Source organism: Oncorhynchus clarkii, chromosome 9 (assembly GCF_045791955.1).
Source record: "Oncorhynchus clarkii lewisi isolate Uvic-CL-2024 chromosome 9, UVic_Ocla_1.0, whole genome shotgun sequence".
Classification (NCBI taxonomy): Eukaryota; Metazoa; Chordata; class Actinopteri; order Salmoniformes; family Salmonidae; genus Oncorhynchus; species Oncorhynchus clarkii.
Genome location: NC_092155.1, coordinates 75,186,422 through 75,202,778, shown reverse-complemented (window position 1 = coordinate 75,202,778; position 16,357 = coordinate 75,186,422). Strand labels below are relative to the sequence as shown.

The window sequence follows — 16,357 nt, the reverse complement described above, 5'->3', positions numbered from 1 at the left end:
TACGCCTGAACATATTTAGGCTTAACATAACAAAGGGGTTGAATACTTATTTATAATTCATTTGTAAACAAAATTCTAAAATATAATTCCACTGACGTTATGGGGTATTGTGTGTAGGTCAGTGACACAAAATATACATTTAACTCCTTTTAAATTCAGGCTGTAACACAACAACATGTGGATCATGTTAAGCGGTGTGAATACTTTCTCAAAGCCCTGTAGACCTACAAACCTGTATCTTTTTTGTCTGTACGGACCTTGTTTTGCGAACAGTAATTAACAGTTTCAATATTTCTTCATGCCGTGTCACATTATTCAATTGTGTTAACTTCTGTGCATCATGAGTGGTGAGCTAACATGATGCAGCCCAGACTCCCAGGCTAGCTGTGAGTTAGTGGAGCTAACATGATGCAGCCCAGGCTAGCAGTGAGTTAGTGGAGCTAACATGATACAGTCCAGACTCCCAGTACAGGCTAGCAGTGAGTTAGTGGAGCTAACATGATACAGCCCAGACTCCCAGTACAGGCTAGCAGTGAGTTAGTGGAGCTAACATGATGCAGTCCAGACTCCCAGGCTAGCAGTGAGTTAGTGGAGCTAACATGATGCAGTCCAGACTCTCAGTACAGGCTAGCAGTGAGTTAGTGGAGCTAACATGATACAGTCCAGACTCCCAGTACAGGCTAGCAGTGAGTTAGTGGAGCTAACATGATACAGCCCAGACTCCCAGTACAGGCTAGCAGTGAGTTAGTGGAGCTAACATGATGCAGTCCAGACTCCCAGGCTAGCAGTGAGTTAGTGGAGCTAACATGATGCAGTCCAGACTCTCAGTACAGGCTAGCAGTGAGTTAGTGGAGCTAACATGATGCAGTCCAGACTCTCAGTACAGGCTAGCAGTGAGTTAGTGGAGCTAACATGATGCAGTCCAGACTCCCAGGCTAGCAGTGAGTTAGTGGAGCTAACATGATGCAGTCCAGACTCCCAGGCTAGCAGTGAGTTAGTGGAGCTAACATGATGCAGCCCAGACTCCCAGGCTAGCAGTGAGTTAGTGGAGCTAACATGATGCAGTCCAGACTCCCAGTACAGGCTAGCTGTGAGTTAGTAGAGCTAACATGATGCAGTCCAGACTCCCAGTACAGGCTAGCAGTGAGTTAGTGGAGCTAACATGATCCAGCCCAGACTCCCAGGCTAGCAGTGAGTTAGTAGAGCTAACATGATACAGCCCAGACTCCCAGGCTAGCAGTGAGTTAGTGGAGCTAACATGATGCAGTCCAGACTCCCAGTACAGGCTAGCAGTGAGTTAGTGGAGCTAACATGATGCAGCCCAGACTCCCAGTACAGGCTAGCAGTGAGTTAGTGGCGCTAACATGATACAGTCCAGACTCCCAGTACAGGCTAGCAGTGAGTTAGTGGAGCTAACATGATACAGCCCAGACTCCCAGTACAGGCTAGCATTGAGTTAGTGGAGCTAACATGATGCAGCCCAGACTCCCAGGCTAGCAGTGAGTTAGTAGAGCTAACATGATGCAGTCCAGACTCCCAGTACAGGCTAGCTGTGAGTTAGTGGAGCTAACATGATGCAGTCCAGACTCCCAGGCTAGCAGTGAGTTAGTAGAGCTAACATGATACAGCCCAGACTCCCAGGCTAGCAGTGAGTTAGTAGAGCTAACATGATGCAGCCCAGGCTAGCAGTGAGTTAGTGGAGCTAACATGATACAGTCCAGACTCCCAGTACAGGCTAGCAGTGAGTTAGTGGAGCTAACATGATGCAGTCCAGACTCCCAGTACAGGCTAGCAGTGAGTTAGTGGAGCTAACATGATGCAGCCCAGACTCCCAGGCTAGCAGTGAGTTAGTGGAGCTAACATGATGCAGCCCAGGCTAGCAGTGAGTTAGTGGAGCTAACATGATGCAGCCCAGGCTAGCAGTGAGTTAGTGGAGCTAACATGATGCAGCCCAGGCTAGCAGTGAGTTAGTGGAGCTAACATGATGCAGCCCAGGCTAGCAGTGAGTTAGTGGAGCTAACATGATGCAGCCCAGGCTAGCAGTGAGTTAGTGGAGCTAACATGATGCAGCCCAGGCTAGCAGTGAGTTAGTGGAGCTAACATGATGCAGCCCAGGCTCTCGGTGCAGGCGTAGCAATGGAGCAGGCCATACTCCCGGTGCAGGCTAGCAATGGAGCAGGCCAGACTCCCGGTGCAGTGGAGCAGGCATGGTGCAGGCCAGACTCCCAGTGCAGGCTAGCAGTTTCGGTCTACCTTGGGACACTAATATCTTGTTTTTCTCTGTTAGTCTGTCTCAATCTTTTCTGTCTTTGTATGACCATGCCTGTGTGTTCTGTGTCTCTCCCAGCAGGAGATTCCCTCTCCCGAGCTGCATGCGTTTGTCTATGGTTTCTATATTGTCAATACCAGTCGGTCTCACTCTGCCCTGTGTCTCCTCCTCCTCCTCAGTGGAGGACCAGAAGGAGGTTCTGTCTCCAGTGAACCCTGAGCTACGACACAAGGAAGTACAGATGAACTTCTTCAATCAGCTGACCTCCGTGTTCAACCCTGACCTCACCGTGCTGGCCTCTCCCTCAGGACGCACACAGGTCAGTGTAATGGGATTAGCGGAATAGGGACTGTGGGGAATGGGATTAGCGGAATAGGGACTGTGCAGTAGGGAACTAGAGGAGTGGAATAGGGACTGTGGGGTGTGGGGATCGGGAGGAGAGGAATGGGGACTGTGCTTTGGGGAGCGGAATGGGGACTGTGGGGTGGGGAACGGAGGAGCGGAATGGGGACTGTGGGGTGGGGAACGGAGGAGCGGAATGGGGACTGTGCGGTGGGGAGCGGAATGGGGACTGTGGGGTGGGGAACGGAGGAGCGGAATGGGGACTGTGGGGCGGGGAGCGGAATGGGGACTGTGGGGCGGAGAGCGGAATGGGGACTGTGGGGCGGGGAGCGGAATGGGGACTGTGGGGTGGGGAGCGGAGGAGCGGAATGGGGACTGTGGGGTGGGGAACGGAGGAGCGGAATGGGGACTGTGCGGTGGGGAACGGGGAGAGCAGAATGGGGTGTTGGGTGGTCTTTTGCATGGGGTGATGTAAGTTTCCTTCAACAATCAGTCTTCCAGATAGATGACACAGGAACCTTGGTATTAAACTCTTTAGTACTCAAATCCAGAGTACCTCAGTAGTCTATCGTAACGATCTGTGTGACGAAACAGGAGACGACACTCTATATACAATCATATCTTAACACTGATGCATTGGATTACATACAAAGTATCTAAGAAGATGAGAAAAACATGACTGTGGTTTAGATAGTTACATAAGTTGTAGCTTATTTTTATTTATTTTATTTAACCTTTGTTTTTACTTCCCTAAGGGGTCGTTTCATGTCAATTGTATCAAGTATCTGCATCTTCACTTCTAAAACACCAATTTTCTATTTATAAATGTTTTATTCAGTCTGATTTACAGTGTTTGTTTTGTTGTGCTGTCTGTTTAGGCGGAGAGTGAGAGTGAGGACCAGGCGACGACTGACCAGACCTTCCAGGCCAAAATGAAGAATGCCTTTGTGTCCCAGAACGTGTCCAGTCTGCAGGAACTGGGCGGGTCGGAGAAGTTGCTGCGTGTCTGCCTCAACCTCCCTTACTTCCTGCGCTATATCAACCGGTTCCAGGACGCCGTCTCGGCCAACTCCTTCTTCATCATGCCCGCCACCGTCGGAGACGCAACTGCTGTCCGCAATGGGTAGGTTTGTGGGATTTTTTTGGGGGGGGGGGGGGGGTGCTTTTAGAATTGTTTTCAACAAACCAATTTGTCTCACCTGACAGGTTTCTCCAGTCCTCGAGCATACTGCCCCTCTCTATAAGCAGGCCTGTGCAATTCCAGTCCTCGGGGGCCTGATTTGGTGTCGCCCCCCTCCCCCCCAGTCCTCGGGGGCCTGAATTAGTGTCTCCCCCATTTCGAGCAAACACACCTGTTTGCATTTTAAACTGAAGATCATGATTCGTTGATTATTGGAGTCAGGTGTGTTAGCAGGAGCATACGTATGACACCAATCAGCCCCTCCCAAGGTTATATATAGCGCGCTCTGTTGCTCTCGCGTCCTGTGGCGCTCTCTTTTGGCACCCTACCCGTGCTTACCTCAGTGTTTTCCCCCCCCCTGTGTCTCTGACATTTGTGTGTGTGACCTCTGACCTTGTCAGGTTCCACTCCCTGGTGATAGATGTGGCCATGGCCCGGGACACCTTGTCCTTGCCTGTCCTGGAGCCCCTGACTCCTGGGAGACTTCTGGACATGACTGTGTTGGCACTCAGCTGCCTCTACGCAGGTACGCTATTATGGGTTCATGTTGGGTTCCATCTCTGCTTTGGGTGTACTTGATAGTGCTGAGCGGTTTAAGTACCTTTTTTTGGAGGTCGTTTCAGGTTATATTATAAACAGATTATCACCGATTTCCATGATTTTATTATATATATTTTTCAACATTAAATGCATTATGTGGGTTGGATGCTGTGACAACACAGAATGAAACTGTTAATACGAGCCCCATGATGGTAGAGACTGCCCATTCCTGCTCATCACATATTAACCACCATTTATTCACTTTACTTTACAGTGGCTTTGTATATTTTATTCGTTTATTTTGATGGCTTTATTATTTCACTCCAAGTCATCATCTCATATCTCTAGAGCTGCAGTCTGTGTTGTCTGACCGGAAATCACTGTTTCGGTAGTTCTTCAGAGTAAACAGCTGTGAATACCAATGACTGCTCAACTTATCAATCACTTAATATGTGCTTCTCATTCAGTCAATAATGAATCTATATAATATGTGCTTCTCAGTCAGTCAATAATGAATCTATATAATATGTGCGTCTCATTCAGTCAATAATGAATCTATATAATATGTGCTTCTCAGTCAGTCAATAATGAATCTATATAATATGTGCGTCTCATTCAGTCAATAATGAATCTATATAATATGTGCTTCTCAGTCAGTCAATAATGAATCTATATAATATGTGCTTCTCAGTCAGTCAATAATGAATCTATATATAATGTGTGTTTCTCAGTCAGTCAATAATGAATCTATATAACATGTGCTTCTCCTCTCCTCCAGGTGTGAGCGTTGCCACGTGCATGGCCATCCTGCAGGTGGGCAGCGGCCTGCAACTTCGCACAGCCTCCACCAGCTCCAAAGAGGAGGACTATGAAAATGACGCTGCTACCATCGTACAGAAATGTGTACGTATATACATGAGTGTTTATATAAAACATTCAATTAAGAATTTTTTTGTTGTTGTAAATATTGGTTTTGCACCCCCCCCCCGTGGCGTTGTCTCCACAAGGTGTCGAAAGCGTTCCACAGGGATGCTGGCCTCATGTGGACTCCACAAGGTGTCGAAAGCGTTCCACAGGGATGCTGGCCTCATGTGGACTCCACAAGGTGTCGAAAGCGTTCCACAGGGATGCTGGCCTCATGTGGACTCCACAAGGTGTTTGAAAGCGTTCCACAGGGACGCTGGCCTCATGTGGATTCTAATTTGGATGTCCTTTGGGTGGTGGACCGTTCTTGATCCACACGGGAAACTGTTGAGCGTGAAAAACCCAGCAGCGTTGCAGTTCTTGACACAAACTGGTGCGCCTGGCTACCTACCACCATACCCCGTTCAAAGGCACTTTTTAATATTTTTTTTGTCCATTCACCCTCTGAATGACACACATACACAATCCATGTTTCAAGGCTTAAAAATCCTTCTTTAACCTGTCTCCTCCCCTTCATTCACACTGATTTGAAGTGGATTTAACAGGTGACCTCAATAAGAGATCATATCTCTCACCTGGTCAGTCTATGACATGGAAAGAGCAGGTGTTAATGTTTTGTAAACTCAGTGTGTAATTTTAACCCCCCCCCAAAAAAAATAAAATAAATAATAATCCCCTACTTTAATAAATAGGATATTAGGAAACCCATTCTTGTCTTCTGATTTGAGTTCATTTCTCATGGGTTTTGATGTGTTTTTTTCCAAACAGCTGGACATCTACGAAATGATCGGCCAGGCCATCAGCAGCTCCCGCAGAGCTGGAGGAGAGCATTACCAGAACTTCCAGCTGCTGGGAGCGTGGTGTCTGCTGAACAGCCTCTACCTGATCCTCAACCTGAGTCCCACCACCCTGGCTGACAAGGGCAAGGAGAAGGACCCTCTGGCCGCGCTCAGGGTCCGAGACATAGCCGCCCGCACCAAGGACGGAGCAGGCTCCCCTAAACTGGGCCCGGCCAAAGGGTGGGTAGCTCTCTGGTAGTTTCTAACCATTTAGGTTAAGTATGTAACTGTTATGAAAGTTGTATTGTCAGCTTTGTTTTGTATTTAATCGCGGCTTTAAACGTGTACATGACACTGCAACAACATGTCCCCTTGGAGACCATAAAGTCAGTCAGTAAGTGGTTAAATGGTAAGATTGCACACAGCGATCTCCATGAAACTCAAATGAATTGCTAACTAAAGATCCCAATTTAAACCGTTTACATTTACAAGCAATATTGAACTATTTGAGAATATATTTTTTTATTTTCAAACTTTGGTCCTGAAAGTATCAAAGAAAGACTGATTTAAAAAAAATTAAAAAATAAAAAACCTGTTTGCGGTTTCATTGAGACTCTCTGTTCTCTCGTCTCAGACATCAAGGCTTTGGTGTCCTGTCGGTGATCCTGGCCAACCACTCCATCAAACTGCTCACCTCCCTTTTCCAAGACCTGCAGGTGGAGGCTCTGCACCGGGTCAGTGCAGTGAGTAACAAACGCCCCCCCCCCCCAGCAGCACCAGAATGTTTAAATAATCCCAAAACGTCTACAACTGTGCCATGTACATAAACGCTTCTTATCAAACCGGGACACAAACATTTCAAAAGTATGTTCTCAGGCTAACACCCAAATATACCCTCTGATAGATTAATGATTTATGTAAAGATATGATTTATCAGTAGCAATCCAGCCCACACATGTAATATGGATCAATCACTATTTTCATAATTTATGATGATTCTTATGTTCGAGACCCAGTGAAACTCCAGCCCTTTTTCTCTCCCTCTGCCCCCCCCTCCCTCTCTTCTCTCCACCTGCCCCCCCTCCCTCTCTTCTCTCCACCTGCCCCCCCTCCCTCTCTTCTCTCCACCCCCCCTCCCTCTCTTCTCTCCACCCCCCCTCCCTCTCTTCTCTCCACCCCCCCTCCCTCTCTTCTCTCCACCCCCCCTCCCTCTCTTCTCTCCACCCCCCCTCCCTCTCTTCTCTCCACCCCCCCCTCCCTCTCTTCTCTCCACCCCCTCCTCCCTCTCTTCTCTCCACCCCCCCCCCTCCCTCTCTTCTCTCCACCCCCCCTCCCTCTCTTCTCTCCACCCCCCCCTCCCTCTCTTCTCTCCACCCCCCCCTCCCTCTCTTCTCTCCACCCCCCCCTCCCTCTCTTCTCTCCACCCCCCCCTCCTCCCTCTCTTCTCTCCACCCCCCCCTCCTCCCTCTCTTCTCTCCACCCCTCCCTCTCTTCTCTCCATCCCCCCCTCCCTCTCTTCTCTCCACCCCCCCCTCTCTTCTCTCCCCAGGGTTGGGCCAGTGACGGTCCCCCAGCAGAACTCAACATCATGGCGCAGAACACCTCCACCCAGAGGGTTCAGAGACTCCTGGACTCTGTTCCCCTTACCAACCTGCTGTTCAACCTTCTGTCCACCTCATACAAGAAGGTAATAAACTGTTTTTAACTTATATATATATATATATATATATATATATATATATATATATATATATATATATATATATATATATATATATATATATATATATATATATATATATATATATATATATATATAAAAAGAAACCAAAAGCTTATTTCTCTCATTTTGTGCAATTTTTTAAAATTTTTACATCCATGTTAGTGAACATTTCTCCTTTGCCAAGATAATCCACCTGACAGGTGTGTCATATCAAGAAGCTGATTAAACAACAGGATCATTACACAGGTGCACCTTGTGCTGGGGACAATGGGGAAAAAGGGCCACTCTAAAAATGTGCAGTATGGTCACACAGATTCAACCCCACAGACACGTGCTGAAGGCTGCAGCACCAAACCAGCCAGGCCACACCGACAGTTTTTTTATTTTTTCACTACGGTGTGGTCATCATGTGGTTTTTTCCACACTGTGGTATCATCTGTATGTGACATGGAAACTACTCTTTCTCTGACAATTGATCTGAGTCTGCTGCTCCTCCAGTAAATGATGATTTCAATCAGCCGCTCAGTCCTCATGTTCTATCTCAGCTTCTAATACAAAAGCATTGAAAGCTTTGAAAAACGCTGTCCCTGGCATGCTGATAATGCCTGTGTTGACGTGTCTCCTCCCCCCCCCCAGGCCTGTGTCCTGCAGCGTCAGAGGAAAGGCTCGGTTAGCAGTGATGCCAGTGCCTCGACAGACTCCAACACCTACTATGAAGATGACTTCAGCAGCACAGAGGAAGACAGCAGTCAAGGTACTGCCCCCTATCCCTTCCCCTCATCTCTCTCTCTCTCTCTATTTCTCTCTCTGTTTCTCTCTCACTCTCTGTTTCTCTCTCTCTGTTTCTCTCTCTCTCTGTCTCAGCCCCCCCCCCCCCCTCCCCCCCACAAGTCATAAAGAACAGCATCACTTCTCATCTCTTATCACGAGGGCTGAGAGATTCCAAGTCATTATTATAATATTTGTAAAACCCTTGATGCCAACCACATACACAAATCAGAGATAGAAATGTACTTTAAGATATTAGACAGAGTAGATGAAAGTAGTCTGTGTACCAGATCTAATAACCTTTGGAAGTGGAATGTTCCAGTGTGTGTGTGTGTGTGTGTGTGTGTGTGTGTGTGTGTGTATGCCTTCTGAAAGCTGTGTTTTGTTTTTAACCTGTGTATCTGGGCTAGCGTCAGAGTCAGGCCTGAGAAGAGTCAAGAATGTGTTCAGGCAGTTCTTGTGCGTTGCGGGACTCTGTAAAATCACCACAGGGGGAAATAGCAGCCACAGCAACAGAGGTTAGACAGCAGTGGAGGTCGGCGTCACTTTAAATCGGAGGAGGGTGGGCTCATTTGGCCGGTATGGAATAAATGGAACGTTAATCCAACGCATTGCAGTGACCACGTCCTTCGGTTTTAAAGTGACACCGACCTCCACTGGTCAGAAGTCAGATGTATGACAACTGAGACAGAATCACACACACACAACTTGTAATGCAATAAATCAGAGATAAAGTACTTTAAGATATTAGACAGAGTAGATGAAAGTAGTCTGTGCACCAGATCTGATCCACAGGCATTAGTAGTGTATGTGAGTATATGCAGTTGAAGTCAGAAGTTTACATACACCTTAGCCAAATAGATTTAAACTCAGTTTTTCACAATTCCTGACATTTAATCCTAGTTAAAAATCCCTCTTAAGTAAGTTAGGATCACCACTTTATTTTAAGAATGTGAAATGTCAACTAATTCTTTCTACTATTACTCTATTTCAGCTTTAATTTCTTTCATCACACGCCCAGTGGGTAAGAAGTTTACATACACTTAATTAGTATTTGGTAGCATTGCCTTTAAATTGTTTAACTTGGGTCAAACGTTTCGGGTAGCCTTCCACAAGCTTCCCGCAATAAGTTGGGTGTATTTTGGCCCATTCATCCTGACAGAGCTGGTGTAACTGAGTCAGGTTTGTAGGCCTCCTTGATTGAACAAGCTTTTTCAGTTCTGCCCAAATTTTCTATAGTATTGAGGTCAGGGCTTTGTGATGGCCACTCCAATACCTCGACTTTGTTGTCCTTAAGCCATTTTGCCACAACTTGCTTGGGGTCATTGTCCATTTGGAAGACATTTGTGACCAAGCTTTAACTTCCTGACTGATGTCTTGAGATGTTGCTTCAGTATATCCACATAATTTTCCTACCTCATGACGCCATCTATTTTGTGAAGTGCACCAGTCCCTCCTGCAGCAAAGCACCCCCCACAACATGATGCTGCCACCCCTGTGCTTCACGGTTGGGATGGTGTTCTTCGGCTTGCAAGCCTCCCCCTTTTTCCTCCAAACATAACGATGGTCATTATGGCCAAACAGTTATATTTTTGTTTCATCAGACCAGAGGACATTTCTCCAAAAAGTACAATCTTTGTCCACATGTGCAGTTGAAAACCGTAGTCTGGCTTTTGTATGGCGGTTTTGGAGCAGTGGCTTCTTCCTTGCTGAGCGGCCTTTCAGGTTATGTCGATATAGGATTTGTTTTACTGTAGATATAGATACTTTTGTACCTGTTTCCTCCAGCATCTTCACAAGATCCTTTGTTGTTGTTCTGGGATTGATTTGCACTTTTCACACCAAAGTACATTCATCTCTAGGAGACAGAACGCGTCTCTTTCCTGAGCGTTATGACGGTTGCGTGGTCTCATGGTGTTTATACCTGCGTACTATTGTTTGTACAGATGAACGTGGTACCTTCAGGTTTTTGGAAATTCCTCCCAAGGATGAACCAGACTTGTGGAGGTCTACAATATTTTATCTGAGGTCTTGGCTGATTTCTTTTGATTTTCCCATGATGTCAAGCAAAGAGGCACTGAGTTTGAAGGTTGACCTTGAAATACATCCACAGGTACACCTCCAATTGACTCATTATGTAAACTAGCCTATCAGAAGCTTCTAAAGCCATGATGACATTTTCTGGAATTTTCCAAGCTGTTTAAAGGCACAGCCAACTTAGTGTATGTAAACTTCTGACCCACTGGAATTGTGATACAGTGAATTATAAGTGAAATAGTCTGTCTGTAAACAATTGTTGGAAAAATGACTTGTGTCGTCATGCACAAAGTAGATGTCCGAACCGACTGGCCAAAACTATAGTTTGTTCACAAGAAATGTGTGGAGTGGTTGAAAAATAAGTTTTAATGACTCCAACCTAAGTGTATGTAAACTTCCGACTTCAACTGTGTGTGTATATATACATGATCCTTATTATGAAGTATGCCATGTAGCAGACACTTATATCATAAGCAACTTACAGCTCAGTGACTGCAGACATTTTTTGTGTGTATGTGGCCTCAGTGGAAATCAAACCCACGACTTTGGTGTTACTAGAGCCATGCTCTTACCAATTGAGCTACCTCACAGGATCATCTCCACCCACTATAGCAGTGTTATACTCTTACCAACTGAGCCACCGTCTCCACCCACTATAGAAGTGTTATATTATATACTCTTACCAACTGAGCCACTGTCTCCACCCACTATAGCAGTGTTATACTCTTACCAACTGAGCCACCGTCTCCACCCACTATAGAAGTGTTTATATTTCAGCAGCAGAGAGAAGACAGAGGACAGCAAGAACAGCTAATGTTTCAGGTCAGCAGCTAGCTTTCTGTCCCTTAGGTCACACTGTAGTTTACACCTCGCAGTCATGGTTAATTTGCTTACTTTATTGTATGAACCACAATAAAGTTAGATTTTTGGACTGGGCCACCACCACCCAGGCTGAGTAGAGGCAGTAACATCAGAGTCCCAGAAATACAGACTTCCGAGAGAGATGGAGAATTTTGATGGGTTCTATGTTGGCATTAAAAGTTTCAAGACAATAGTCGGAACACAAATGATATTGCCCTGAAAGTTTTGTTGCCTACACAATCTCTGTATTTCTTAGTCTCTGAGTAGAGCTGAATGTAAGAGTTACATATCCAATATCCTAAATATGACATAAAACACTTCTCTCATACCCTTTTGATGCATGCTATCATATGCATTTTTAATCTCAGCTTCAGTTGATGAGTAGTGTACTTGCGATCACTTGTCGTGGCATGTGTGACAGCAGGCCAATTGCATCAAAGGTTTTTTGCCGTTGTTCTGACCTTGTGGCAGTGCGATGAAGGTTAAATATAACTCTATGATGGCTAAATGTAGCCTGGTGTTACGAGACTATTGTTATGATGGCTAAGTGTACTGTTATGAATGCTAAAATGGCTGCGTTTACACAGGCAGCCCAATTCTGATCTTTTGTCCAATCACAGCAGGTCTTTTTCAGACATTTTTATATGATTAGTCAAAAGAACAATTAGTGAAAATAAATGTCAGAATCGGGCTGCCTGAGTAAACGCAGCCAATGTAGTCTTATGAAGTCTACATTTCTGCCTGCTGTTATGAAGGCTAAACGTTGTCTTGCAAAGACTAATGTAGTGTTATGAAGGCCAAATGTAGTGTTATGAAGGCCAAATGTAGTGTTATGAAGGCCAAATGTAGTGTTATGAAGGCCTAATGTAGTGTTATGAAGGCCTAATGTAGTGTTATGAAGGCCTAATGTAGTGTTATGAAGGCCTAATGTAGTGTTATGAAGGCCTAATGTAGTGTAATGAAGGCCTAATGTAGTGTAATGAAGGCCTAATGTAGTGTTATGAAGGCCTAATGTAGTGTTATGAAGGCCAAATGTAGTGTTATGAAGGCCAAATGTAGTGTTATGAAGGCCTAATGTAGTGTTATGAAGGCCTAATGTAGTGTTATGAAGGCCTAATGTAGTGTTAAGAAGGCCTAATGTAGTGTTAAGCACTGCAAAAAAAATGGTAATCTTACCTCGATTGTTTTAATATGGTATTGAGATGAAGTTACTTGTTCCGGGTTGATTTTGCTCACCCAGAAAACGTCTCGATTTAAGATATTCTGACTTGTTTCGAGCCTTTAAAAAAGTTACAGCGTTATCTGCCAGTCCACTAAGATAATTTTGCCTCGGTAAGACGTCTTAAGATCAAATATCTTTTTAAAATAAGATTTTCTTATCCCCAATTTGTATCAATTCTTAAAAAAAAATTAAAAAATAAAGTAAGCAAAATGATTAGCCATGGCGCTAAGATCATTTACCTTAGTAGAACATCAAGTCAATGCATTCTAATGGTAAGAGATATCTAGGTAAGATAAACGTTGTTTTTTTTTGCAGTGTGACGGCTAAATGTCTTGTTTCAAATACTAATTTAATGCAACGTTACGAAGGCTAAACGAGAGAGTGAGAGCTGACTTAGGACATGACTATAGAGGCCGTAGGATGATGGCAGTGCTTTGTATAGACGGCATGTTAGAACTGAACACTGAGACATGGCCGTTTGTGTGTAACCTCGTGTCCTACCCGTCCTGATCCAGATGACGACAGCGAGCCCATCTTGGGCCTGTGGTTCGAGGAGACCATCTCGCCAACTAAAGACAAGGTGGCCCCCCCACCACCTCCCCCACCCCCGCCCCTGGAGACCTCTCCCAGACTGAAGAGCCCCTCCAAGCAGAACGCAGGAGAGAACGGGAACATCCTGGCCGGACGCAAGGACCCCGAGCTGGTGAGGCCTTGGGGTTGTTAGGAAACACAACATGGACATGAAAATGTAATCTATGGTAACAGGCATACATAGGCTGTGGTCTGATTTCTGTACACTTCTCCCAATGGGTCCATGTTACATCCCCTTAGTAGACTGTCGTTCTGAACCCTGAACAAGGCAGTTTAACCCCACTGTTCCTAGGCCTTCATTGAAAATTTAGAATTTGTTCTTAAACTGACTTGCCTAGTTAAAGAAAGGTAAAATAAATAGTTTGAAAAAAGAAAGGGCTGGTGAAAGGAATACAGTGGAACCTCTCCTCCAGCTATGCTTGCCACCAATCCCAAAATGGATTGAAGGGGAGTGAACAGGTGCAAACCGCTGGGTTGAAGGGTGGAGAATTTAGAACACAACTTATGTTGGGCCTCCCGAGTGGTGCAGCGGTCTAAGGCACTGCATCTCAGTGCTAGAGGCATCACTACAGACCCTGGTTCGATTCCAGGCTGTATCACAACCTGCCGTGTTTGGGAATCCCATAGGGCCCAGCGTCGTTAGGGTTTGGCCTGGAGTATGCCGTCATTGTAAATAAGAATTTGCCCTTTTAACTGACTAGTTAAATAAATAAAAATGTGTTCTTGTAGAAACTATGCTTACAGGCCTATGTGTATTACTGTTAAATATTGATTTATTAATTGATGTGTCAGTTCCTGAGCCTGGCCTCCAGCATCCTGAACTTCATCACCACCTCCATGCTAAAATCCAGGAACAACTTCATCAGGAACTACCTGTCTGTCTCGCTGACAGAACAGCACATGGCCACGCTGGCCAGCATCATCAAGGACGTCGACAAAGACGTCAAAGGTTGGTTGGAATAACAAAAAAAAAAGTAAAAATACCATTTATTATTATTATCATCGTACATGCGTTTAGTAAATGAGCTCTCGCTCGCTCACAAGCCTGAAGTATTTCCATTCAATTGAAACTATTGATGCCCTCGGATGGAAAGTGCTTTCATAAAATGTTTTAATGCAAATCGGGTGTTATAACTTGACGTGTCTCAATAAATTCCTAATTTAATATTGTGTGTTGTCGCCCCCCCCCCACCTCCAGGTTCCTCAGATGAAGAGTTTGCCTCTGCTCTGTATCTCTTCAACCATACGCTAGTGACATCAGACCTACCCTCTCCAGCCCTGCAGGTTAGGGGAACCTCCTTTCTAATGCGGACGTACTCGGGGGGGGAGGGAGCGGACGTACTCGGGGGGGAGGGAGCGGACGTACTCGGGGGAGGGAACGGACGTACTCGGGGGGGAGGGAGGGGACGTACTCATGTATTTGCACAGTAGCTGCTGTTAGTCTGAAATAAGTCTTATTTGTCTTTCCCAGAATACCCTGCTGCAGCAGTTGGGCGTAGCTCCGTTCTCTGAGGGTCCGTGGCCCTTGTACATCAATCCCCAGTCCCTGTCGGTGCTCTCCAGAGTCCTGCTCATCTGGCAGCACAAGGCCTCTCTGCAGGGAGACCCAGATGTACCTGAGTGTATAACGATCTGGGAGAGGTAAGACCACATCATTAAATAAAACACTTTTGATATTATATTGTAACTTCCCAAAAAGAAACAAAAAATTGTCACTCGAAAAGAAGGTAGAACTAACAGAGTCTCACTAAGAACAACCAAAACAGGTGTGGTTTTTAAATAACCCATGGAGGTGTCCACTGAAAGCCGCAAGCAACAAGATATTTTGTCCCTGAAAGACACCCACTGTAAGTGGCCACTAAATAAAATAAATAAAATCCCACATCGCTCTGTAATATGGAGGATGAAGACCTGCACCGCCCTGTAACATGGAGGATGAAGACCTGCACCGCCCTGTAATATGGAGGATGAAGACCTGCACCGCCCTGTAACATGGAGGATGAAGACTCGCACCGCCCTGTAACATGGAGGATGAAGACCTGCACCGCCCTGTAACATGGAGGATGAAGACCTGCACCGCCCTGTAACATGGAGGATGAAGACCTGCACCGCCCTGTAACATGGAGGATGAAGACCTGCACCGCCCTGTAACATGGAGGATGAAGACCTGCACCGCCCTGTAACATGGAGGATGAAGACCTGCACCGCCCTGTAACATGGAGGATGAAGACCTGCACCGCCCTGTAACATGGAGGATGAAGACCTGCACCGCCCTGTAACATGGAGGATGAAGACCTGCACCGCCCTGTAACATGGAGGATGAAGACCCGCACCGCCCTGTAACATGGAGGATGAAGACCTGCACCGCCCTGTAACATGGAGGATGAAGACCTGCACCGCCCTGTAACATGGAGGATGAAGACCTGCACAGCCCTGTAACATGGAGGATGAAGACCTGCACCGCCCTGTAACATGGAGGATGAAGACCTGCACCGCCCTGTAACATGGAGGATGAAGACCTGCACCGCCCTGTAACATGGAGGATGAAGACCTGCACCGCCCTGTAACATGGAGGATGAAGACCCGCACCGCCCTGTAACATGGAGGATGAAGACCTGCACAGCCCTGTAACATGGAGGATGAAGACCTGCACCGCCCTGTAACATGGAGGATGAAGACCTGCACAGCCCTGTAACATGGAGGATGAAGACCTGCACCGCCCTGTAACATGGAGGATGAAGACCTGCACCGCCCTGTAACATGGAGGATGAAGACCTGCACCGCCCTGTAACATGGAGGATGAAGACCTGCACCGCCCTGTAACATGGAGGATGAAGACCTGCACCGCCCTGTAACATGGAGGATGAAGACCTGCACCGCCCTGTAACATGGAGGATGAAGACCTGCACCGCCCTGTAACATGGAGGATGAAGACCTGCACCGCCCTGTAACATGGAGGATGAAGACCCGCACCGCCCTGTAACATGGAGGATGAAGACCTGCACCGCCCTGTAACATGGAGGATGAAGACCCGCACCGCCCTGTAACATGGAGGATGAAGACCTGCACCGCCCTGTAACATGGAGGATGAAGACCTGCACCGCCCTGTAACATGGAGGAT

General features: G+C 46.2%; 1 protein-coding gene across 12 annotated transcripts in view; it reads left to right on the top strand.

Annotated features, from left to right (window-relative positions):
• The window catches only part of LOC139416948 (ubiquitin protein ligase E3 component n-recognin 4), a 147,288-nt gene that overhangs the window by 17,101 nt on the left and 113,830 nt on the right, over positions 1 to 16,357 (top strand). For 8 of the 12 annotated variants that reach the window (XM_071166139.1, XM_071166147.1, XM_071166145.1 and 5 more), the window contains exons 5-17: positions 2,449 to 2,588; positions 3,490 to 3,734; positions 4,193 to 4,317; positions 5,110 to 5,234; positions 6,024 to 6,274; positions 6,669 to 6,777; positions 7,584 to 7,721; positions 8,394 to 8,511; positions 11,340 to 11,384; positions 13,161 to 13,348; positions 14,029 to 14,185; positions 14,435 to 14,520; positions 14,708 to 14,877. In XM_071166139.1, coding sequence (XP_071022240.1) covers positions 2,449 to 2,588; positions 3,490 to 3,734; positions 4,193 to 4,317; positions 5,110 to 5,234; positions 6,024 to 6,274; positions 6,669 to 6,777; positions 7,584 to 7,721; positions 8,394 to 8,511; positions 11,340 to 11,384; positions 13,161 to 13,348; positions 14,029 to 14,185; positions 14,435 to 14,520; positions 14,708 to 14,877 — 1,897 coding nt within the window. The remainder of the gene's footprint in view (positions 1 to 2,448; positions 2,589 to 3,489; positions 3,735 to 4,192; positions 4,318 to 5,109; positions 5,235 to 6,023; positions 6,275 to 6,668; positions 6,778 to 7,583; positions 7,722 to 8,393; positions 8,512 to 11,339; positions 11,385 to 13,160; positions 13,349 to 14,028; positions 14,186 to 14,434; positions 14,521 to 14,707; positions 14,878 to 16,357) is intronic. The other 4 variants (XM_071166141.1, XM_071166138.1, XM_071166148.1 and 1 more) reach the window with 2 other exon arrangements.